This window comes from Zalophus californianus, chromosome 7, assembly GCF_009762305.2.
Source record: "Zalophus californianus isolate mZalCal1 chromosome 7, mZalCal1.pri.v2, whole genome shotgun sequence".
NCBI lineage: Eukaryota > Metazoa > Chordata > Mammalia > Carnivora > Otariidae > Zalophus > Zalophus californianus.
In genome coordinates, this window is record NC_045601.1 from 45,391,246 (window position 1) to 45,417,787 (window position 26,542).

The 26,542-nt window shown below is 37.8% G+C and overlaps 1 protein-coding gene across 1 annotated transcript in view; it reads right to left on the minus strand.

Annotated features, from left to right (window-relative positions):
• Nucleotides 1-3,877: 3,877 nt before the first annotated feature.
• RFX6 (regulatory factor X6) overlaps nucleotides 3,878-26,542 on the minus strand; it is a 56,527-nt gene continuing 33,862 nt past the window's right edge. Inside the window, exons 7-19 of the mRNA XM_027603195.2 lie at nucleotides 26,011-26,118; nucleotides 21,820-21,897; nucleotides 21,590-21,703; nucleotides 20,011-20,060; nucleotides 17,858-18,017; nucleotides 16,828-16,972; nucleotides 15,317-15,426; nucleotides 14,260-14,377; nucleotides 12,128-12,250; nucleotides 11,254-11,460; nucleotides 9,392-9,904; nucleotides 8,330-8,542; nucleotides 3,878-4,637 (exon numbers count right to left, since the gene is read on the minus strand). Coding sequence (XP_027458996.1) covers nucleotides 4,462-4,637; nucleotides 8,330-8,542; nucleotides 9,392-9,904; nucleotides 11,254-11,460; nucleotides 12,128-12,250; nucleotides 14,260-14,377; nucleotides 15,317-15,426; nucleotides 16,828-16,972; nucleotides 17,858-18,017; nucleotides 20,011-20,060; nucleotides 21,590-21,703; nucleotides 21,820-21,897; nucleotides 26,011-26,118 — 2,115 coding nt within the window. The 3' untranslated portion in view covers nucleotides 3,878-4,461. The remainder of the gene's footprint in view (nucleotides 4,638-8,329; nucleotides 8,543-9,391; nucleotides 9,905-11,253; nucleotides 11,461-12,127; nucleotides 12,251-14,259; nucleotides 14,378-15,316; nucleotides 15,427-16,827; nucleotides 16,973-17,857; nucleotides 18,018-20,010; nucleotides 20,061-21,589; nucleotides 21,704-21,819; nucleotides 21,898-26,010; nucleotides 26,119-26,542) is intronic.

Consider the following 26,542-nt stretch of genomic DNA (forward strand, 5'->3'; position numbering starts at 1 on the left):
TAACCTTTTATATAAACTCATCATTTCTTATCTTTCTCAAAGCACAAAATGTTCTGTATGCCATAATCATTACTGTTTACTTTTCTGGAAGGTTTTTGTTTAAATTTCTATAACTCGCTACAACCAGTTTGCTACTCCAGGCCTTAGAAGAGCTCATAGCTGTTAACGTGAGACTTATATGACAATTAATTTTGCTCCCTGTTATATAGAAATCTGAGTGCCCATAATATCCCTTTCCAGGGGGTTCAGCTATCACTCTCATTTGTCTCCTGCTTTTTTGAAAAGTTGAAACTCTGGGTTTGGGTTTCAGAAATCATTTATCTCAAAGGGTTTTTCTTTCTTCCTTTTTTCTTTTTCTTTCTTTCTTTCTTTCTTTCTTTCTTTCTTTCTTTCTTTCTTTCTTTCTTTCTCTTTCTTTCCTTTCTTCTTTCTTTCTTTCTTTATTTTGGGGGAGGGGGGAGTGTGGATAGGTGGGTGGGGGAGATGCAGTACCTGGGCTCACTTTCAAGATTTGGCAGTTTTCTTTGTCCCATTTTTGCGGACTGCATTTGTATGAGCATAAATTCAGTAGTTGGAAAACATCACCAGGGAGCCTCTAATTTACTGTTTATCAAGTTTTTCTGAAGAAGAGGAAGCACATGCTGCTGTGGACTGGTGGTGTAGGCAGGGCAGGTGTACATTGAATGGCTAAATGGACACCCTGCCAACAAGGGCTCTGAGGGTAAATTTGAGAGGACAGAGGAGTACTGGGCATTATGCTTCAGTGCTCAGGACGGCACAGTGTCAGCTCTGGTGTTCTAAAGATCTAACTCTGGGCACCTGTTGTCTTGGTGTCCTGTTAGAGGGACCTACCCATTGCGGCCTGCTGGAACCCTCTCATAACTCGGCTTCTCTCTAGCTCTCCTTCTCTCTCTTTCTTGCTGCTTTTAGTTGTACTCTACTGCCTGTTTGCTTCTCTAGGCTGTGTGTACGAGTTTTGTAGTCACAGTTCCTGAAGAAATCATCCAATTGGGTTAGGTAGGTACCATTTAATATAGAGCACCACTACTGGGCAAAGTTTGGGGACATTCGCCTCACAGCCTACTGGCCTACCGCCATTTCTCCCTAGAAGTGTTACTGGCTTTTGAAGTGGGACAGTTCTTCATTGTGCAAATCTGTTCCACACATTACAGGATACTCACATCCCTGGTCATGACACTAAATGCCAGTGCATCCGCTCTCTTTAGGCAACATGGCAATAAAAAATATTCCCCTTCCCATTTCCAAAATGGGCTCTTGACCTGGGCGACCTTGAGGGTCTCATGGACTTTTCTCTTTCAAAGTGGAAACAGAGAAAGATTTTACTTCGCAACTGTAATTGGAATTTAGCTTAAATAATTAAAAAAATCCTTTCTAAGCTGAAAGCATACTTGGGAACATATAACTGAGGAGAGCTCTAACTTTTCTGAGTGTAGTGCTACCTGGAGAGAGGAAACCAGATCTCTCCTGACCTGTAATTCTATATTAATGATATACCTGGGTTTTTGTTTTTCTTCAAGCTATTAGAAAACAGGTTCTTGGTGCCTGAATTATATTAAGAATCCACTGAATTATTTGAAACATTCATTTTTCATTATGCCATTTATCTATAGTAACCACTATAACACAAGACTTGAAAGGTAGTATCCCAAGAACTGAATTTATAAACCTCTAGCTTTTTTATTTCTAACCTTAATTTTGGACTTCCCATAAGCATTAGCTTGAACAGGTCACTTCTTTATAAATGATACTCCACAACTTCTAAAAATTACTTGAACAATCATTTATTTACTTTTAAAGACAGAAACACTAAAAAGCTAGGCAAAATCCTTTAACTATACTAAAATTAACCTAAAGAATAGCAGAAAGTGCCTTGAGCCTCCAAGCTTTAGATTCATGAAAGAAACAATTCTCAAATAATGAATGTAGCTGAAGGGCAGAAAGGTATTAAACGGTTCAAGCTGCTTCTAGGTAAAATTAAAGATGCTGTCACTTTTAATTCATGCAGGACTTGTACCGCCTCTCCAGTGGCATTTGGTATGGAAGATATTTTTATTTGTCACAAGGCTGGGTGAGGGGAGTGCTTTTGTATTTAGTGTTTGAGGGCTGGAGATACTCAATCTTATGCAATATGCATAATAGTCCTGCAAAACAGAGAACTGTCCCGCTTGAAATTCAATAGTGGCCACACTGAGAAAATTATTATATGTCTAATAAAGATAAACTCAAGTACCACTGGCTGGGGAAGAGAGAAAATTGGTCTTCTTGATGTCAAAATTTAGCACCTTGTCATCAGCTAGATGCACATGAAGCCCAGAGACAATGTTCACTTGTCTTCTGCACTTCTCCCTGCTCCAGATCGTTTTCCCTCAACTACAAAGGGGCTATCAATCTACGGTCAGCTATTTACACTGAAATGCTCTGCAAATAGGGTTAAGGAAAACTTTAGAGCCACTATTAACATATTCCTTTTCAATCCCTTATATCTAGTCAGTCGCCAATCCTTCATACTAAATGATGCTCATGCCTCTTTGAAATGATACTTGACCTCCTTTCTCTTGTTCCTTTCACTAGGCTTCCATGTGGTCTCTGAGCTTATCTGATGGACATCTGGATGAAACAGCTTCCAAAATAGCCATTCTTGGGCTAGTTCCTCTTCTGTCTGGTCTACCTCCCTTTCCAGCTGCTGCTGGCTGTTCCCTAAACATCACTTCTCCCATATTGCTTTTTACTCAAAAATCTTCAGTGAGCTTCTATTTCTTATCATCTCACCCCTTCATCATTACATCAGAATTTCGTAAAGGTATTGGCAGAGCTTTTTACAGTCTTTGTATTTTCATTCTTGTCTTTTTCAACTTGTATTTTCCAATGTGTCTCCACAAAACAGATGCTGAATATATATATATATTTAATTACTATACAGTGGAAATTTGGTTCTTAATTTTCAAGACTTCTGTCCAAACATTTCTTAAAGCTGTTTTGTTTTTTACTTCAGTCCAAGCCTTATTAATTTCACTCCCCTCTGTACTCTTACAACATTACTACAGCAAATAATAGAACATTTATTGCTATTTCTCATGATTTGTTACTGTTGCAAAATTTTTCTGCTCAATTAATTAGCTCATAAACTACATGCTACTAAGCATGCTACTGAGCAAATGGTAGCAACACTCTGACAAGTCCACAATTCGTTGTTTATTACTTGCTGAAAACAATTCCACAGTTTGTCTTCACCAAATTACATCATGATGTATAATGGGTATTTGGGGCTTACAAATCCTTTAAAAATGTACCTGGAGGTCACAGTAAAAACCAATCCTTAATACAAATAATCTAAGGCCTGTCGTGAGACTATAGGAAACGCCTGTGAAGTTAATGGAGGTTTGTCATTACAGGCCATGAGTCTTACAACAGACCTCTCAGCTAAGACATATGATAAAGAAAAAGAAACAGAGCTAGATAGATGGTGTATCAAATTCTATTAATTCATATGGAATGAATTCCTCACTTCTGAATTCAGATGATCCCTGAACACTCATTCACTCTGTTTCTAAGCCAAGTACTTGATGAAAGACTGTTTCCAAATCTGTAGAAGTTCCAACAGTCTATCAGCCACAATTTCCTTATATTTAAGTGCATGGATATGATAGGCAAATATTCTTGAATTATGTTTTGACCAACAAGCTTTAGTCTTTAATTCAATATCCAAAGGAGCTTTACCTGCAAATCCCAAGCATTCTTCAGAAATATTAATAGCTCTGAGAGCAATCAAGCCTTTAAAAATATTGTCATACTTTATTTCTTTCATTTCTTCTTATCTTTCTTAAATAAAGAGGGAAGGCATTTATAATCTCCGTTCAGTTACATAGAATTGGAATACTGCTATGTAACAAATCATCACACTAATGCACAGGATTGAAAGTCAAGCAACTTTGGTCTAGGCTGAATTGAATTAAGTCTTAACCCTGTAAACATTTCCATAGGAGGTAGAACATACACATTTGACTTTTGGTCAAATAAGGGATAGTAAACAATGATTCCGAGACCCTAATAAGTTAAATTAAAGTTATTTTAAGGCATTAAATATTTTTTCCTTTTATGGACCAAAGATGAAACAGCACACAGATCTTCAATAAATTAGGAGGCAAAATATTAAATCTTCATAGTTGAAATGTTTGCATCTTCAAAGCTCCACTGGTTCCACTTGATAATGTTTGAAACTATAATTAATAATGAGATCGCATTTCAAACAATTTGTGTGCAAAGCGAAGTCTGCAAGTATCTCCACTCATTATGGAGTTGTCCATGGTTTTGTATCAGTGACTTGAAAACACAATGTCCTCTCACTGTATATTCCATTTTCTTTACCCTGATGGCAATCTGAGTGAATAATATTTGAGCAGTACAGATTGTTGGTTTCATTCCCCACCCAACATTGTTGGTTTAAGTGCCTCCGGCTGCTGTTCCCATGAACACAGTGTTAATGGGTGGTAAAGAGGACACCATTTCTCTACCATTCGCTCCATGGGAATCCAGGGTCTCTTGAGCTGGATACTGATTGGAAGTTCCATACATACACTGAGATGAGGACGAAGGAATTGGTGTTTGCAAGCTGGATGCTGCAAGGGAAAATATAATCAGCAATTGAATATTGACTGATATGTTTTTTTCTTTACAAGTGCCACTCACATTAAGCCTCTATATTTATTTTTGCATTTATCACACATATCTGTGCTATTTTCCTAGAAATTGTTTTTTCTTCTACACATTTCATGAAGAAAACTCAATTTCAAACTTAAATTAAGAGACAACCTTATCACCCAAATATATCCCAAGTCTACCTCCTCGTTCCACCTACACTTCTTCCATTGTTCAAACCACCATCTTCATCACTTTCTTATACCACACACAAAAACAAACTCAAAATTAATGAAAGACCTAAATGTGAATCCAACAAAATCGCAGAGGAGAACACAGGCAGCAACCTCTGTGGCCTCGGCCACAGCAACTTCTTGCTAGACACGTCTCCAAAGGCAAGGGAAACAAAAGCAAAAATGAACTATTAAGACTTTATCAAGATGAAAAACTTTTCAACAGCAAAGGAAATGGTCCACAAAACTAAAAGACAACAGACAGAATGGGAGAAGATATTTGCAAATGACATATCAGATAAAGGGCTAGTATCTAAAATCTATAAAGAACTTACCAAATTCAACACCCAAAGAACAAATAATCCAGTCAAGAAATGGGTAGAAGACATGAACAGACATTTCTCCAAAGAAGACATCTTAATGGCCAACAGACACATGAAAAAATGCTCAACATCACTCGGCATCAGGGAAATATAAATCAAAACCACAATGAGATACCACCTCACACCCGTCAGAATGGCTAAAACTAACAACTCAGGAAACAACCAATGTTGGCAAGGATGTGGAGGAAAGGAATCTCCCTTACACTGTTGGTGGGAATGCAAGCTGGTACAGCCACTTTGGAAAACACTATGGAAGTTCCTCTAAAAGTTAAAAATAGAGCTACCCTATGACCCAGCAATTGCACTACTAGATATTGATCCAAAGGATACAAACATAGTGATTCAAAGGGGCACCTGGACCCCAATGTTTATAGCAACAATGTCCACAAGAGCCAAACTATGGAAAGAGCCCAGATGTCCATTGACAGATGAATGGACAAAGAAGATGTGGTACACACACACACACACACACACACACACACACACACACACACACACACACACACATATACACACAGGAATATTACTCAGCCATCAAAAAGAATGAAATCTTGCCATTTGCACAATGTGGATGGAACTAAAGGGTATTAGGCTAAGCAAAATAAGTCCGTCAGAGAAAGACAAATATCATGATTCCACTCCTATTTGGAATTTAAGAAACAAAACAGATGAACATAGGGGAACGGATGAAAAAATAAAATAAGACAAAATCAGAGAGGGAGATAAACCATAAGCGACTCTTAACAATAGGAAACAAACTGAGGGTTGCTGGAGGGGAGGTGGGGGGGGGAATGGGGTAACTGGGTGATGGACATTAAGGAGGGCACTTGTAATGAGCACTGGGTGTTATATGCAACTGATGAATCACTAAAATCTACCGCGGAAACTAATAATACACTATATGTTAATCAATTTATTTTAAATACAAAACCTTAAAAAACAAAAACAAAAAACCACCATCTTCTCCTACCTGGACCAACACAGCAGCCTCCTCACTGGTCTCATGACCCTCACCTTTGCCACACCCTCTCATTCTGCAGGGAGCTGCCAGGATAATGTTGCTGAAGTGTACAGTACATTGTCACTCTTCTCAAATGCTACAATGACTTCCCATTATTCTTAGAACAGAATCCAAGCTCCTTGCCCTGGTTCACAACACCTTCTGTGAACTGGCTCTGTCCGCTGATTTATTTTACTCTACTGTCTTCATTCACTATGCTCAAAACACATTGGCCTTCTTTCTGCCCACTGAATTTTCCTTGTTCTCATTTCAGAGACTATGCACTTATCATTTCTTCTGCCTAGAACTCCACCATCAGACCTTCATGTCAATGCTTCCTCATCACTCAGCTTTCAACTCCAATATCTCTGCCTCAGGATTCCTTTCCCAACTATCTTACCAAAAGCAGTTTCTCCATAACTATTTGTCATTTTGCCCTATTTAACTGATTTCAGAGTACCCAACATTATCTTTTTAATGCATTTGTCTATTTATCTATTGCCTTATCTCTCCTTACTAGAATGTAAACTTCTTATAGGCAAGAACTCCATCCCAATCACCACTATACCCTCACGCCTAGAATGAAGTTCAGCACATAGTAGTAGGTTCTCAAGAATTTGACCAACTGGCTCTCTGACACTACTTTTCCTGCATGTATGGTTGCTGACTTCTCATTGCTGTTTTTCTCATTTTTCTAACTACCTACTCTGTCCCTGAAAACCAGTCTTTATAACTAAGGAAACAGACAGTGGGTCCTACCTTCCCTTGCACTCCTTACCCACCTACTCTAGTCCCTCTTTTCACTTAGAAGCCCTCTTTGCTATTTACTTGTAAGCCAGCTCTGTCAACTAAAGCTTAGAATCCATCCTACACCCAAGCTATGTTCCAGCAAAGCTTCCACTATCTCTACGAGTAAACAGAACTAATAGTAACAATAGCAACACGGTACATTTTAGTCTCACGGTGAGGAAACTTCCTGAAGTGGAATTTTCTGCTTCATTAGAGTAACCTAGAAGCAATGACCATCTGCAGATAGCATGAGATGAGCTGCCAGACTCTGCTCAAGGAGCATCTGTGATGGTCACAGGAAAGGAAGAAGTGCTTCCTATTGAGTTATTAGAAAAGCACACTGAGAGGGGAGAGATGGAATTTATCTCATTTTCCCTATGCTTCAGTTGGGTGTCAATGCCCTTGACTTATGCTAGCTTGAAATCTATTCCACTGGAAGATTTCAACCACCGCATAAAAGCATTAACACTCTGCCTTGATATTTACATGCATCTATACTTGTCCTGTGATCCCTTATTAGTAATATGGGAAACTAAATCTATCCATATATTTTTGCCCCTTTTTTTCAACTCACTGATGTATGGAGTTCCTACTATGTAGCAGATACTTGGCTGGGTAGCTGCTGATGTGTCTAGTACGTCACAGGATTTTCCCAGGGAGAGCAACCTGGTTGCAAGAAGATGCTAGGGGGCTTCCTGGTAAACACACAGTTTTGCTAATTTTTACTTAAACTGTATGTAGCAAAACAATAAAAACAGCAACACTTTCTACAGAGATGTCTAATTACATGTTACATATAATTGAGAAAATGACAGGAACCTCTATCACAAATCACCACTGTTTTAAACCTGGAGTGATTTTAGGGTACTGCTGGAGAATACAGGGTCCAAATACACCTCTTGGCACTGCCCCTGGAGCCAACAGTGAACAAGAGAGTGTGAGAAAAAGACATCATTCTTGCCCTCGTAAAACTTAAGTCTTTTAGACTGCATCTGACGGGTTATATTTATTTTTTGCAAACATAAAAGGTGCCAGCTATTCTTTTTGAAAGAATAACAGACTTAGCATTAGGATGCACAGTGACATACATACTGGGAACTGGGAAGACCGTTACTAATACAAAAATAAGACTTGAGATCCAATGTGATGAATCACCTGTGGGAACACAAGTGCCCCGTTCACCTCAACAGTCACCCTCCAAAGTAAAACTACATACCTGAGGTTAACAGCTTTTGAAAATGTTTTTAAGAACTACTAAAATAATTTACCTACTACTGGAGTTCGACACGCAACTGAAGGTGATGTGTCTGCGTAAAACGAGCTGGTCTGCTTTCTACTACTGTCATCTAAAATGTTAAGTGGATCGTGGATGTCACTGTAGGGAGGCAGTGAGCGAACACTGCTGATGACGGACACATGTTGATTCACCATCGATCCAAGTCTATGAGACTCTGGGTAGTTTATGTTGCTTCCATAGTATCCTATAACAGAAAATGTCAAGAATGTACCATTCACTTTCTACAAGGAATATTCCAGGAAGGAAAAAAAGGACCAGGTAATAGGGTAGAGCCCTAAAGATCCCATGTTATAAATATGACATTCACATCTCTATTTACTATAGAGTTGGATTCGTACCTGTATATGGATATGGTTCACTATGCTGGTTTTTTGTTTTTAAAAACACAAAAGCATTATCCTATTGTTAAGTTTCAGATAAAAGAGTACACCTCTCTCATATTTTCCTCACTTAATTAACAAGATCTTCCTATAAAGAAAGAAACCACTAAAAACCTCTCACAAAGACTACACTACTTGTCAAATACCAATTTTATCTACAGATTTATGTTTCTGGAAGAAGTCCTGGCCTACACTTAGGAGAGAGGACACAGCCTGCTTTGGAGGCTGAAGAAGTCCACAGATCTTTCCAACTCCCTAAACTTTAGGTGTTTTATCAGACTAACAGGGGGCACTGTTTGGGTCCTAAACTGTAAGATCTGCTGCTAGTTCTCCAGAAGAAACATTATTCACTGGAAATATTTTCAAAGGACAAAACATTCTTATTTTGGGCTTATTCAGGGAGATCTCAAACATAGTTTGACATAAAATATTTTTTCATCATTTGTGGCATTTAGAAGGGCAACTTTAAAAAACCACAAGAATTAGGGACATGCTTGTATGTGGAAGAAATGAGCTCCAAGTGTCTAAGATTCCATGAGCTTTAGAAATTTTACATGGGATGACATGCTGCTCAGCAGAGCTGGAGCTCAATGTCTGATTTTGCCTTATTACCATCTCAAAAACTGGGAAAAATTCTTTAAAACTTTCGATACCATTAGGTGAACTAGGAGGCAATGCTGCTCCTTGACAGTTGGTCGCCCCTGTGTTGCTCAGGAAATTGAAGCTTCCTGTATTTAAAAACTGCATACTGTGTGAATCTTGGCTGTGTGAGGATGGTCCATAGCTGGAAGGTGGTCGAGAATTATATGGAGACCCAGCACAGCTGCCACTGAAGAAGTCTCTAGAAAGCTGCTGTTCACTCCAGGCCATGCATCGACCATGCTCAGAGCGATGAGGATAGAGTCCTGATGGGGGGTGAGGCTGTGCCCTAAACACAGTCTGATAGTTAGAGTTGGTTCCATAAAAGTCATGATTGGCTTGAGGATGGGTAGGATAAATGGACTCTGGGAATGATGAGCAGTGTGATGGCACTGACAGGACCGGGCCCACACTTGGAGGTCTCCCTGCCATTGGCCCCTGGTTAATGACGCTTCCTCGGCTTGCCATGGCTGGAGAAATGGGTGGTGTCATCAGATGACCAGTACTCTGGGAAAGCTCCATTTGACCTGGAAACAAATTCACAGAGCATTCACCAGCAGCATATTAAAGTAAATGGGCACACATCTTTAAAAATTATCCAAAAGGGAGGCGCCTGGGTGGCTCAGTCGTTAAGCGTCTGCCTTCGGCTCAGGTCATGATCCCAGGGTCCTGGGATCGAGCCCCACATCGGGCTCCCTGCTCCGCGGGAAGCCTGTTTCTCTCTCTCCCACTCCCCCTGCTTGTGTTCCCTCTCTCGCTGTGTCTCTCTCTGTCAAATAAAAATAAATAAAAAATCTTTAAAAAAATAAAAATTATCCAAAAGATGTATTAATATACTTTTTTCCAATTTGGTTCATTCCCACTGTCTAAAAATAACAGAACTGGGGAACACTAAAAACCTAGGTTTAAAAGATACCATCACAATAAGTAAGTAAATAAATAAATAACATGATTGCAATATATGTATATTTCACAACAGGGAAGACTTTTGGTGTTAGTAACTGTGGAAAAAAGTCTGGGATGTCTTCATGCTTCCATGGCTATGAAGATAGTTAGAGCTCAAGCTTGGGAAGGTCAAGGGATCTGCTCTTCACATTTCTCCATAATTAAAAACCAAGCTGAATGCTAAATGGTTTGATTTTTAGGGTAAAAGGAAAAGGCTATAAAGTCAAAATAACCACAGCTTCAAAGCAGCTGATTCAAACCATCAGGCAAACACCACTGATGAATGATGAGTTATGAATGCCACCAACTCCCTGGATGTCTGATTTTCCATTGGTAGAATTAGGCCCCTGAACTAAAAGGCCCTTTCAGGTTTAAAATTCTGTGTGTCCAATGAAGTTGTATCTATGAATTTCAGAAAAGACATAAGGCAAAAGCAGACTTAAAATATTATCTAGTAGTGAGTTCTAGCCACTAAACATTCAGATGGATACAAAGGGGACTCTAGACCAGAGAGGAAAATTGTTGTAATCGTTATCCCAAAGTGACCAAATCTACTTTTTAATGGAGGAGAAATAAAGTCTCCTCAAAAGCCAAAATACACTAGAAGCCCACTTTTTGACTCTCAAAACATCTTCAAGATTTCATATATACCAAATCCAATTTTTTCTTCCACCAAATGAAAATAACTTATTATTTGTATTTCCAACATAACTAAGCGAGCACATCACAGTGTGGTACCTATGTTAATAATGGGATTGACAAAAATGTGAATGACAAATGCTGAAAGTCACAAAAAATATAAAACTTTAATAAAAGTTAGTAAAGACCAGCCTTTTTTATCCTTGGAATGGCTGGATGTTACCAGGTTTGAAGAAAGCAAAGGAACAGTCTCCCGAGAGATGGCGTAAAGCCCGAGTGTTTCACAGCGTACCTGTGAGTGGCATGGTGTCCGTATTCCCATCAGGGAATGGGTGCAGAGCAGAGGGTAAGCCTCCAGGATGACTGGATGACAGAGGAAGATAGGCTGTTTCCACATGGCTTTCATTCTTCACAGTGTCGCTGGAAACAGTGCTCCCTTTATTACGGTTGGCCAGAAAGCATGAACTTGGAGAAGCAGTGAAGGCAGCTTTACTTGCATCTGGAAAGATTTTTTTTTTAATGGGAAAGCTAACATCATTCCCATATTCCTAATAAATAAGCCCAAGAAAATGAAACTGAAAATGTTTTAGGGTTGTGTCATAAATCTGGAAACTCCAGACAAATATCTTCCATGGGAAATAAGGCCAGCAGATCTTTGGTTGTGGCAGTGGTGCTGGGGGTTTTCTGGTCATGGTTATCTGTACATTTGTGAGTGTCACGTGTGTTCTGAGGGGGCACTAAGGAATCCACACTGGAGTGGACAGTCTTCAAAATGCAAGTCATCACATCCCAAATAGACATGTTCTCTTCCTACTCCAAATTCCTATAGAACTTATTTCTACACCATTCACAAGGTGGTATATCACAGGTGTTGTCTTGAATTATGGTTATTTTTTATTATAATCACCTCTCCACCTTCACTTCAATTCTCACAAGAACATCGATTTTATATCCTCCAGAGCTTCCAGCAAAGTTCCTTGACTACTCTATGTGCAAATGGTGGAGAGAAAACAATAGTGCTCCGATAGTGTTCATATCCTGAGTTGTGACATGCTTGGGAAAAAACCTCTGAGACTATTACAGACCCACTACACATGTACTTACAAATTCTTACATTTAGGTTTAAAGAAAGAAATATGCAAAGCAAGATATACATTCTAAATTACCTGAATTCTTCATATACTTGTCCAATAAATTCTGTAACTCCTGCTCTTTGTCGTTATTGAACTGGGTCTCCATGGCGAGGAGAATGTATTCATCAAGAAGCATTCGGATCAAATGGAAAGAACCTTGTTGTGGATGGGAACGGGGAGAGGGCAATGTCAGATGAAAGGAGGGAGAGAAGGAGAAGGAGAGAGAGAGAAAGAGAGAAGTCGAGTTATCTTTGTGACCATCTCACAACACTTTACAAGGAGCAACTGAAATCAACAAATACTTGTTGGACTTTAAATGACCTGCTAAGACCAACATGCTTAACTTGAGTCTCTAATCTTTCTGTGTACCGCCTGCTCAGCTTACTGTGTGTACTGTCCTGCCAGCTCTTTGGCCACTAATTACATCAAAGGAAAATACGGATGAAAGTGAGCCATGCTTTATGCTTTAAGAGGGCATACACTGGAGTGTGATAAGCTTTAACCTGGGGAGAATGAGCTCTACTCTGCTCTATTTCTGTTTACTTTGTACTAAATAATTAGACAATGGCCACCATGGTCTGAAAAAAGTATCAAGTAAGATGTCTTTCTAGCCTGAAACAAAGTTCTCTTTGGTTTGGACAAAAGCAAAGAGTCATTTTCATTTGGAAGTTGTCCTGGAAAACCTTAAGCTTCTTTGAACTATTCCACAGACTTCCCAACAAAAGTCTGGTTTCATCACAAAGTCAGGCTTCAATGTTGTGTATGTTAAGAAACCTTACATATAAGTAAGAGATTTCAAATAAAAGCCTCAAGATATTTTGTTCATCCTTCAGTGCAAGTTCACTGATTTTATCTAATTCCACTGAGAATTAAATAAAAACAACCTAGTTAACCATAACCTATTTATAATGTGAAGATTTCTTGCAAAGCAACTACTAAATGCAGAAGTACTGCCCACGAGCTAGCATTATAGTTGCAAAACTAAGAATCCCAGAAATTTAAGAAAACGAAGGTATTCAATTTTTGAAAGAGCTAACTTGACTCGATTTATTTCACAAGTCAAATTGATCAGGAAAGATGTTTCAGAAACATATGAGAGCATGACTTCTAAGATGCTCTTTGATTCTTGGAGTGCAGCTATGTGGTTCCTGGAAAAGATGCAAAAATTTGCCATACTGCGATGAGTAATGCGTCTTGAAAATAATGTACTAATTATTGTTTACTTGTTTGTTTAACAAAAAAAATTATCCAAGTACTGATGGCATGTAATGATAATAGCTGCTATTCATAAAATGTTCACCAGGTACTAGACTGTGCTTTTATAAATATCATCTCACTAAAGTGCCTACACAACCCAATAAGAGCAATATTCATCCTCTTTTTTTAAGTGCTTCAAGTTTTTATTTAAACTCTAGTTAGTTAACATACAGCGTAATATTGGTTTCCAGAGTAGAATTTAGTGATTCATCACTTACATATAACACCCAGGGCTCAACACAACTAGTGCCCTCCTTAATACCCATCCCCCAGTTAGCCCACCCCCACCCACCGCCCCCCCCCCCGCCACCGCCAGCAACCCTCAGTTGTTCTATAGTTAAGAACACTCTATAGTTAAGAGTCTCTTATGGTTTGCTTCCCTCTCTCTCTTTTTTTCTTCCTTCCCCTATGTTCATCTGTTTTGGTTCTTAAATTCCACATATGAGTGGAATCATATGGTATTTGTCTTTCTCTGACTGACATTTCGCTTAGCATAATACACTCCAGCTCCATCCACATCGTTGCAGATGGCAAAATTTCATTCTCCTTTATGGCTGAGCCATATTCCATTGTGTATATACCACATCTTCCCTATCCATGCATCAGTCAATAGACATTTGGGCTCTTTCCGTAGTTTGGCGATTGTTGATAATACTGTTATAAATATTCATCCTCTTTACAGTGAGCAGAACAGCTTGGGTTAAAACCAAGCCAGAGAGAAGCAGTGTTAGGATTTAACTGCATGTGGTCTGACTCCGAAACCCAGGTTCATAACTACCGTTCTCTACTGGCTCAATAGTCAGATTTAAGAAGTGACAGTCCTCCATGTTTAAAAACTGACAGGAACTGTGACTGGAGAGTGAATGATGTATTCAGGGAGGAAGAGCTTTATAAAGCACATGAGATACCAAAACTGGATGCATTGTTCAAGGTGAGGTTATGCATTACTCGAGCACCAAAAAAGCTCCACTTAAGCAGAAAGTCTTGAGCCCTCTTCTTTAATGATCTTCCATTTTGTTTGCTGGTCTACAAGTAAAGGAACAAAACAAAACTATAAAATCTGTCATCTCATTACTACATGCATCCGACATAAAATCAAGAGGTTGATAAGCTGTCTGACAAATGGACAGATGGCATGACATGCAATTTATTTTATCAGATATAATGATCTGTCCAGGGATTTTAATGTTCATCTGTCTTTGTTATCATTTTTAAGGTTAATAGATCTTTATTCTGTATGGTTTTGTTACCTAACGGAATTGGACAACAAAATAAAATAATTCACAAAATAGTTTATCTCATTTTCCTTTGACAGAACTTTAAAAAGAACAGAAGGTGAAGTGTCAAAGAAGGGTTATATATTTCTGTGAATGATTAACTCTGACTTCTCTGGTCCTGAATGATAATCTGTTTTCCTTCCAGGAGAAAAAAAAAAAGTCCCTACACTACAACTAGTTTCCTTGATATGGAATGGCTAACACCAACTAGTGATGGATCTATTTGCTCTTATTGCCTTGTTTCATGAGGGATGACATGCATGTTAACAGAAGGAGCATATTAACAAAATACTGCACTCTCAGAATTTAAAAATGGAAATACTTAAAACCACTTTCTCTGTCAGCATTTATGAAAATTTACTGTTTAGAAAAGGGCCAAATCTTTCCAGTTTTTATCTTTCACTATTGATGTTACTCCGCTGTAACTTCATTGACTGACAGGGAAGGCACAGTGCCTTGTAGTCCTTTGTCAAGAAATGATAAATAGAACTGAATCTATGCCCAACACTCTCAAATCTGGCCTAGTCCTAATTTGGATATTTGGGCCACCTTAGCTGCAAGTCTTCAAAAACTTTTCAAAGCATTGTTACACACAATCACCCCTCCTCCATCATTCAAGAAATTATAGCCAGTTTAGCATTTACTATTAACAAAAATTCTATTTTGGGAATCTGTCATTGAAAAATACCTTAATAACTCTCTGCTCTACCACGGTATCCAACCATTCAATAAAAGCCTCCACTGTGGCATTCTTCTTAAGAAGATCTTTCAGTTCTTGGAACACTGTGATAGAGTCATCTACCATATTAAAACAAAACAAAACAAAACACGATATTACTCTACTCTGAACCCAAGAGAAAACCTAAAACTAGAAATCATTAAGAATTTTATAGCATAAAAGGGAAAGACAGATGAAATTAAATACATTAAAGGAATTATTTCATATCCTAAGAATAAATAACAAAAAATCCTTAACTTTTTACTCTTCAAAATTTTAATAATGATTGTATGTAGCTTGGTACATATTGAAATATAGGCTTATGTATTATATAAGTATGTATATACTGGGGAAGAGTAAGTTGTCATTTATAGTCGATTATTCATTCTAAATCCAAAGCGTTCATTAAATGCAACAGATTCACTGAAAACTGATGAATGCAGGAAATCACCTGCTTTCTGACCTATCCTTTACCTTTAGCAAAAATTAAATTCTGCACTGTGAAACTGAGCCACTTACAGGAGTCATCTTTTATCTTGTAAAAGTTAAAGGGACCATTTAAGGCTGTCATTTATTAAAGAGTTTGAAGTTTCCTGAATCCCAAAGGGTAATATAATTTTTGCTAGGAAACAGAAAACAAGGCTGAAGTTGGACCACCCCGGAGAGCAGCCCAGTATTTGTTCAACAGTCTATCAGAGGCTGCACTTCTCTTTTCAGAGAGAGGTTGGGGAAAGAGTGGGTTGCTATTCCTTGAAAACAGAGCCTGGTTGTCTAGTCATGCCTATTGCCTTGGTAAATTCTGTCAGATTGTCCAAACCTGGGCAGGGAATTTCTGCTTGGAAAACAGTATTGTGTTGAGATATCATTTTGATATGCATCATATACCATATGAGGCTAAGAGTGTAAAACACAGGAAAATGTGTATGCATGTAATGTAAAACTGGAAGAAAACTGGGACGCCTCGGGGGCTCAGCCGGTTAAGCGTCTGCCTTCGGCTCAGGTCATGATCCCAGGGTCCTGGGACGGAGTCCCACATCAGGTGCTCAGTGGGGAGTCTGCTTACTCCCTCTGCCTGCAGCTCCCCCTGCTTGTGCTCTCTCTCTCTGACAAATAAATAAATAAAATAAAATAAAGTAAACAAACAAACAAACAAACAAAAAACTGGAAGAAAACTCACAACACTCAAAAACATTTCCGTTATTCCCAGGTTATTTCTAGGTAATGAGATTATGAATGGCTTTTATTTTCCTCCTAATATTTTCTATATTTTCCAGGTTTTCCACAATCTGTAGCTACAATTGTTTTTAAGTAGAGGACAATTTTTTAATTAAAAAAGTTTCTATAAACCAAGGTTTAGCAAACAGATATTTTGTAGTCTAAGGGGACTCCCACCCCCCACCGCCAACAAAGAGTTATTCAGCCCAAAACGTCAAACAGTGCCAAGGTTGGGAGACCCAACTGTAAACACAGAGAAGACTTACGTTCCGTGTAGATATCAGATTCAGTGTCTGTGCTGCCAGAAATGGTGAGAAGGGCCTGTGATCCAATACTATTCAAGTCAACCTTTTCAATATCGGATACCATGGAATTCACAACATGCTGGTCAAAGAGAGCTGGTCTGGCAATCTGCATGAAGAAAGTAAAAAGACACTAAACATATTATTGATGGTCTATCTAAAGGAAAGCTTTGGCTACTAGAAAAAATAGTTCCTTGAGAGAAGAATATCATAAATGTTTTATTTTAAAACTAAAAGCAATAGCTGAGACTCATAATCATTGTTAAAGCTTTGAAAACTATTTTTGAAGTTAGAAAATGAATTTTTTAATCCACGTTCATACAATAAGGATTTCACAATGTTATATTTCTTATCTGGAACTATCCCAACCAAGTCTTTTAAAATTTAGGGGACTAGAAATTTTCACAAAGCAAACAATCATTTGAGAGGAAGGGAAATATATTTTAACAATATACGAACATACAAACATTAATTTAAGAATTATTTTTTTTCCTCCCTATTTAGGAAAACCAAATTAGTAGGTAGTTTAACATGTGTTGTTTGTGAATTTCACAACATCAAATATCACATGGGTGCAGTCCCCATACGTTAATTTTTATTAACTGGGTTCATGTAGCAGTTTTGCATTTTACATTGCATTCAGAAGTTTTGTGGTTTTTTTACTTTTCATCCTGAAATAATATTAAATTTACAAAAAAGCTGCAAAGATAGTGCAGAATATTTCCATATACTCCCCATTCGTCTTCTCCTAATATTATCATCATACCTAACCATTGTTTATTGCCCAAATCAGGAAATTAACATTGCTATAACACTGATAGTAATTCAAATTTCCATCAATTTTCCCACTAATGTCCTTTTTCTGTTCTAGCATTCACTCTGGGGTCTCAGATTGCATTTAATTGTTGCCTATTTGGTCTCCAATCTCTGAAAATTTCTTACTCTGCTACCAGATAACTCATTTTTTATATTGGTGCTTCAAATACCAACATACCTGAGCAAGGTGTAAAAAAGATGTTTGTCGTTTCAAGGAAGATACAAATCTTCGCACAATAGGTATCTTCTTATCGGTTAGAGCTTCTGGCAAGTTTTCCAAGGATGAAACAACCCACTGTTCCCAATTTTTAGCAAAATTCCTTATATCTGCTAATAAGCTACACACATACACACACACACACACACACAAACACCAATGTTAAATGCTAGATTGCTTGAAATGCATTACATAAATGTAGTTTAATGGAGGTATACTGTTATTCTATGATTCCAAGAACATGACTTTGAAGTCATATAGATTCAGCCTACGTCTGCCATTTATCTCCTTGGTCAACATACTCAATCTCCTCAAGCTCTGGCTTCATTTATTAAATAGGAATAAGCTTAGTATCTATGTCACAGGATTATTATGAGGAGTGTGTAAAATAATTCATGGAAATTTCTCTGGTCAAACCTGGTGTGCAGAGGGTAATCAATAAATAATACCTTATTATTAACATTAGCTCATGGTTCTGTCATTTTCTATAAAATATTTCTGGGGAAATGTAAGTATGCACTTCATTTCACTTATCTTGGCTTCTTGAGAGACATCACAGAGGGATCAGTGTCATTTCAAGTATTTACTATTAGTTTCTAGTAACTGATTCTTATAGTCCAAATATAACTGTGGGATACATTATCAAAAAGGTACTATAGGACCCTATTTAGAAAATTGCAAATGTTCATTGTGCATACACACAAACATTTATATATAAACACAAAAACTTAAAAAGCAGTCAACAATCTACACACTATATCCCAACAAAACAGATCTAAATTTACATTTGGAATGGCGCATATGCAGGTGAGCAGTAACATAATACAGGAAAAAGAATAGAAGTGGAGTTCAACAGCCCTCAATTAAAATCCTGGCTATGCTTCTTACTAATTAACTGACTCTGGGCAAATAAATTAATTCCTTCTGCTGCCAGGTTCCTCGTTTGTGAATATGTGATCATAATAGTTACTGGGGAATAGTCTGACAGGTTGTGTTTTTAAACAATCTCATTGTTCAATGATAAGGAATTGGTTAAATAAAGTATAGTATTTTTCAGGTGCTGGAAATCTATGCAGCCATTTCAAAAGATAATGTTGATCTGTATTTGTTGATATGAAAGATTTTCACAGTATGTCACACGAGTATATATACTATGGTCCCGTTTTTTTAAAAATGTGTATATTTACAGGTATTCTTAGAAAAAGCCTATGAAATACTAACCTAACACATTAAGAATGTGGAGAAATTATGAGTTTTTAATGCATGTATGCATGTTTTTCATTTTCTACAAAGAACCAGGGGCATATTTAAGAGATAAATACATAAATAGTCACTTTCAGGTGGTTGTAGGAGTTAAGTGAAACAATTCATGTGGTCTCAAAGCCCATGATGTGTTTAATAAAGGCCAGCTATAATTACATCAGTTGCATGGCTGGACGTCTGCCACTAAGTAAGTGCAGCCATTCTGCTGTGATGTAGAAGTGTTTTGTTTTGTTTTTTAAGATTTTATTTATTTATTTGAAAGCGAGAGAGAACATGAGCAAGGCGGAGGGAGAGGCAGACTCTCCGCTGAGCAGGGAGCCCAATGCAGGACTCGATCCCAGGACCCTGAGATCATGACCTGAGCCGAAGACAGACGCTTAACTGACTGAGCCACCCAGGCGCCCCTGTGACATAGAGGTGTTAAGAGTACTTATTCCTTCATTAAAAGACGGTGGTAATTCTGTTACTCTACCTTCTGATTTTGCAATTAAGACCAAAGTTAATAATAAAGATAAAATAGTTCTTTAATTTTTATCATTGTGATTATTTTCCATCAATTATCCCCATTTACATTCCTCTAGCCAGTTTTCACAAGGTCAATGACACGTAAATATTTATTTTTCACTTGGGCATCTCTCATATTAAAAGGATTTCAGGATGGTTCCATCAATTTTGTTCATTGAGGTTTGACTATAAGGATTGAAGCACATCATCTAGCTACTACAAAGGGACAGGAGCAGACAAATAAACTTGATAAACAAATGAATTTCTATTTAATGTTTTCCTTTAATATAATGGATAGGGCTAAACCCTACCCTAAGAAATTATCACATTTTATTGACTGAACCTACCTTTCAGGCATTTCTTGCATTGTTGCAGGAATGAGTACATCTGTAAGAACCTTAATCACAGCAAAAGAGAGTTAACATAAATCCTTACTTAGTATTTTTGTAGAAAGACACTTATTTGTCAATTACTTTTTAATTCCTAGCTTTCTAGAGAATAATATGTTAATTCATTTCTGGAAGTTATATTTTTATCTCTAAAATTAATGTATGTGTAAAGGGTGTGTGTGTGTGTGTGTGTGTGTGTGTGTGTGTGTGTGTGTAAAAGGCAGGTGTGGGGATCCAGAAACATTGCAATACTAGGTTGAGCAAGCAACACTAATATACTGGGTCCAGAGAGTTAATTATCAGAACAGAAAAAATACTGAAAGAAAGGGCTAGACTGAGACCAAAACATTAATGAGATGGGTAGGACCTGAATGAGAACTGGTAGAAAGAAGAAATTAGGTAGTGCTGACTGATCCCAGCTCAGGAAAAACTAGACTAAGTAAAGGAAGTGGGGACCAAATAGGATATAAACAACACAGACCCATGGGGCTGGCTGATAAACCGAGTGGTCCAGCCTGACAGAGGAGCAAGTGGTCTGGAGGAGAAGATATTTCAAAATGTGGGTAGACACTAATCTACAAAGGCCTGTATATCCTACCAGCAAAATGCACATGTATTCCATGTGTATGAGACAGTAATGTATATACCCAGTAGGTTAGTTACCAATGAATTGACCTTGGTAATCATGTGCTGTTTTATAGACTAAAAGCTGAACATTCTTTAGAGATGGAATGAAGATCTTGCAGAAACTCATTCTACTGTTCCTCCCTGGGAGGAGCTATGAGGAGGGAAACTTAGTTCATTTAAAGGTACTTAAACTCAGGACTTTTGTGTTGGACTAAAAAGAAACAGACCATTTGTAAAGTAAATAAATAAATAATATGTTTTAAAGAATATTTCTGGGAGGTACTGAATGACAGTCCAAACAGATTTATCCAGATTGCAATGCAGTTTTCTCCCTCAGCTTGGACCTTACTGCTGCTCTAACTAGCGGTCAGACTACCAAGGAATTAGTGTCTCCCTCTTCCCAGATAAATGTTCAGCTAGAAGGCCAACCAGCTCATCTTTGTTCGTGATGTCTTTATGAACCTTCTGTAGACACTTGCGGACTCTTACTTGGTTTGAGAACAGCAATTGACGTTAATGCATTAAAGGTAGAGATTTCCAGTATTTTTAAGTTGTTAATCCGGTAAGAGTGGTTAATTCTGCTTTTCCCCCAGAACACTGATAGTGAAAAAGCCATTATGTTATTCACTCTGAAAACACCTTAAACAGTTAATAAAAATTAACTAGGTTTTCATGTATTATTAGTGAGTATGGGACATTTAGAATCATTCCTAACTGTAAGAAATTTTGTTTTCATGTAAATGTACATTAAAATACATACCTATTAAATATTGCTTTCTCATCAGAAAAAAATAACATTGTATCTCCAGCCAGAAATTACAAATTTATTGAAAATATAATGGAAAAATGTAGACAGAATGCTCATTAAAACAATACATGGTTCGTGTTTAAGATACCCCAAAGAGCTTACCTTATAAAGAATTGAGTCACAAACACAGAAAATGTCAATGATAACAGGGTTTTCAAGCAGGGGAAGAAGATGATCAGGCATTCCTTGCCAAAAGTGTAATAAGAAATGCTGGATCTAGTTATAAAGCAAAAAGTATGTACATTAAGATTCTTCCTTAACACGAACTCATAAAGAACAGGATGAGAAATTACACATAATATGATCAGCAAAGCATTCTTTGTCACCCTTACCTCTTCAAAGTTTCCATTAATTGCATTGTCCAGGATGCACTGGCAGTGAGTTTTATACATCATTATGAGGGTATCAACCTATTTCAAGGAAGAAAACGCTTAACCAAAGAGTCCTTTCAACCCTGCCTTCATTTGTTTATGCATTCATTTGTTCATTCATTTATTTAGCATGCATTTTTTAAGCTCCTGTTATGTACCAGGCCTTGTGCTCAATGTCGAAGAATCAAAACCAAAGGCACAGTTCTATTTCCAGGAGCTTACTGCCTTGTGAAGGGAGAAAGTCACGCAAATAGACAATTACAATATAGTGTCATATGAACAATGAAAAAGGTGACTGTGCAGGGAGATGTGGGCCAAAGCAATGTTGCATTTTTCTACCTAATAAGCAGATTACCTTTGATTGCGGAAATAAATGTAAAATGGTAAAATATATCACCTCTTCATACAGTAGAAATAAGTGAGTGCTTGGGTAGTGTGGCATAGCTGTGAGAAGTCAGCTAAAATCCAGCGCCCAGTTCCCCTGCACTACAGTGCACAGGATGCTTGGTCTCTGAACCCTAAGCTTTTTCTCTTTAAGTCGGGTATGAATAGTATATTACCCAGATTAAATAAGATATGATGCACATAGAGCAGTGCCTGGTACACAGTAAGATCTTACTAAATGTTACCTGAAATTAGTAATATCAAATGACTCGAAAGTTTACCCAAAGAAGATTTGAACGGTGAGAGTCTGTTATGAAGAGTCTCTGTTTCCATGTTACCACAGACATTTGGATAGCATAGATAAAAAGTTGTAAACATATTCTAAAATGGATTAGAACTAAATAGTATTTTAACAAACTAATAATATTCAAATTCAAATCTCATTATTTTATCAGCTAGAAATATGGCTACCTGTTGCTGGTTGTGTAGTCTAAGTGAACGAGAAGTTGGGCTTAGAGGTGACAGGTGTGAGCTTTGCCCATGGACTACCTGGATTTGAAAACCAGCTCCGATCTGCCACTTACTAGCTATATGATGTCAAGCAAGCCACATAACATTTGCGTGTTTTACATTCCTCATCTGGAAAACGGAGATGATAATAACAGTAAATTTCTAATACGGCTGTTATGAGGACTAAACAAATTAACACAAGCAAAGTGGTTGGAATAATCCATAATACATGTTAAGAGATTGACCGCTGGAGCTAATTTTATCCCAACAGTATCTAGGGTGATGATGGTGACAGGAGTGTCCTCTCCAGCCTTTATCCCAACAGCCTAGTGACAGCACACATCTTGTGGTTTAGCTCAAGGCTATATCACAGTGACGTGCAAATTGCTAATCTCCCTGCAAGGAGGTATGCTGATTATAGGACACCTCTAGCGGAATATGTCACCATTGATGGAACTGAGACATGTTCTATACTTTAGGCAATGATATCATATTTTTAGATAGGTTGCCAAGGCATATTTTCAAAATTAAGGATAAGGACCATATGAAAGATAGAAAGGAATTCATAATTACTGTCAAAAATTAACCCTTTGATCCCTGAAACCTACTGAAGTACAAGTAAGCTTTTATCCTCACTAGTATTTCCATTTATGTGTGTCAAAATTCCTTTATACACAAATCAGCAAAAGTTTTTAATCTTACTACTGGTACTACATTTGTTTATTTAACATTTACATAGTTTTAGGATAATAAATTTTTATTGTAGCATACTCTTATTTCTAAACTTAATTTTGCTCAATTTTCTGAGACTAGACACCACATTTATAGAGCGGGCAGGAGCAGAGGCAAGGTTTATCTTGAGAAAAGTTAGTGAGGGGGGTGGGGGGTGGCAATTGTCTTGAGTGACACCATGATGAGGCAGAAAGTGGCCCAACCAATCCCCACCTCACTGGGATCAACTTCTCACTGGAAAGTCCCATCCTTTCTGCTTCAAGAAAGAAGGTGGGTAAAGTGCTTAGCTTCAGCCCCACCCCTCTTGCTAGAAACTGACAAGTTACCTGGGGAACTTGGCTACTGGCTAAGAAGATGAAAAGCAAGGTCCAGCTGTCTTCAAGGGACAAAGAGGAGTGTTAGTCCCTGGTGCTCATGATGAGGACCACTGGGAACGAACTTAGAAACCAAGGGTTATTTAAGCATCCTGATACCTGGGTGAGAAATGATCTACAGACTAGTTTTTCAAGTTGACAAGTAAGGAATTCCTTGGAGACTAGCAGAGAAACTGAAATAAACTATTGGAACATGTCCTCACTTCTCTTTTTCTCTTTGTTGCTCTTCCCATCCCCCTCTCTCTCACCAGGAATATTTACACAGCAAACCTCTTCATGGTATGTTTGCATGTAAGCCATTCTCTCCACAAAGGGGACCCAACAATGCCCTCCCCAGAGAACCATGTTCCCTGGACTGTCACTGATTTCCACAGGTTTCCCCACAGACTGCCACATGTTAACATGTACTGGAGATGTCTCAAATCTGAAGTCATAATATCACATAATATCTATAAGGTTAAAAAAATGAGACTTGCTTGGAATCAGCATCTGAGAATTATCTTCAATATTTTGCCTATTCTTTTTTTTAAGATTTTTTTTTATTCATTTTTAGAGAGAGAGACAGAGAGAGCATAAGCAGAGGGAGAAACAGAGGGAGAGGGAGAAGCAGACTCCCCACTGAGCCGGGAGCCTGACGTGGGGCTCAACGTGGGGCTCGATCCCAGGACTGGGAGATCATGACCTGAGCCAAAGGCAGACGCTTAACCATCTGAGCCACCCAGGCGCCCCTATTTTGCCTCTTCTTAACAGGAACAGTAAATCATCAGAATGGACCTTGGAAGTTACTGTGTATCTTTACTTATCTGTCAATAGATCTTTTTATCAATGTGTTATTTTTATTGCCAGTTTCCACAGAAAGCCCACTACTAAAGGAATCAGTTGGACGTTAGTTACTCATATTCCTCTTGAGGTGCTGTCTTTGCACCTCAAGAATATGAACTGACTTAACATATATTAAAGATATTTTCCTGGGGCGCCTGGGTGGCTCAGTCATTCAGCATCTGCCTTTGGCTCAGGTCATGGTCCCAGGGTCCTGGGATCGAGCCACACATTGGGCTCCCTGCTCCACGGGAAGCCTGCTTCTCCCTCTCCCACTCCCCCTGCCTGCGTTCCCTCTCTCCCTGTGTCTCTCTCTGTCAAATAAATAAATAAAATCTTTAAAAAAAAGATATTTTCCTTAAGGGGCACCTGGGTGACAGTTGGTTAAATGTCCAGCTCTTGGATTCCTCTCAGGTCATGATCTCAGGGTTGTGATATCAACCCTGGGACAGGCCTCACCCCTGGCTCCCCACTCAGTGCATAGTCTGCTTGAGATTTTCTCTCCCTCTCCCTTTGCCCCTTCCCCCTGCTCATGCACTTTCTCTCTCTCTAAAATAAGAAAATAAATCTTTTTTAAAAAGATATTTTCCTTAAGTACTAATGAAAAATTAACTTTGGTTTAAGAAGAATGTAGAAATCATTATACCCTGATTTAATACTACTAGCAGGAGCTATTAGTCATTCAATAGATACTTAGCAAATGACTTTAGAAGTTCAGAAATAGAGGAGGATTTGCTCTTAGATTTTATTATATAAACATTGAAAAGTCACATTGAGGATTATTTATAAACTGAATCCTATGAAACTGTTTCTTCCTTAACTTTCAAAAAAAATTGCAAATATATAAGGGAACACAGAATTTTCAAAGGGAAAGGAACTTTTATCAACCTCTATACAGTCCTTGCATTCATCTAGGTATCTCTCCCTCAATGCTTGGAAAAAATTCTGTCCTAGAGAAATGTCTGATGACTATCTACTGAAACCATATGAAGCTAATCAAAAACATAAAGCTTATAATTAAAGAAATTGCATGTGATAGACACATTCTAGTATTTTCTTCCTTGATATTGAGTTTTAAATAAAAAATAATCTTTACTCTTTTGAGGTTTATTTTACAAACTTCTGATTACATACTATCATGGAGATGGTAAATAATTAATTGTAAAGTGTTTAATCAATGTTAGTAAACATTTTTCCCTCCTATAAATCAGTCAATTATGTGTGATTATGCAGATTTCTGACTGCTTCCTGCAAGTGCCATGAGATTCCCAGCAAATTGAGATATGGAAACAACATATCAGAAAATCAATAGAGAAGTATCTTTAATTGATACCTTGTCTTTAGAAATGCATCCTTGGTACACAAGGTGTTGAGCACTGGGGAATTCTGGAAGGAGTGTTCCAGTTTTTGAACTTAGTGAATATTTACGAGTGAAGCCACCCTATAATTGGAAAAATGAAAAGAAATAAATCATGATCAACTATTTGGTTCCAAAGTATATTTCTAATAAAATAGAAACCCACAATTTAAACAACTTTGCCTATTACTTTGGATTTTAGTTTTAAATATCTGTCAGTTGGCACAACTTTTAGAAATTTAATTTTAGTTCACATTCGTTAATGGCATAAATTTTGAAAGATCCACTTTTAGAACTGTTGAAATTATTTTAACTATAAGAGGATCAAGGATTGCCAAATCCATTTATGGATTACCAAATCCTTTATGGATTAAGTAAACAAGATGATAAGAAGTTAACCAATTTATGTAGTCTCAGAAATAATTAGTGGTAGAATTGTGAATGGAGTCTAAGTCTTCTGATTCCCAAATTAGTACCCTGGACTTTCTCACCTCAACCTTCCCTCACC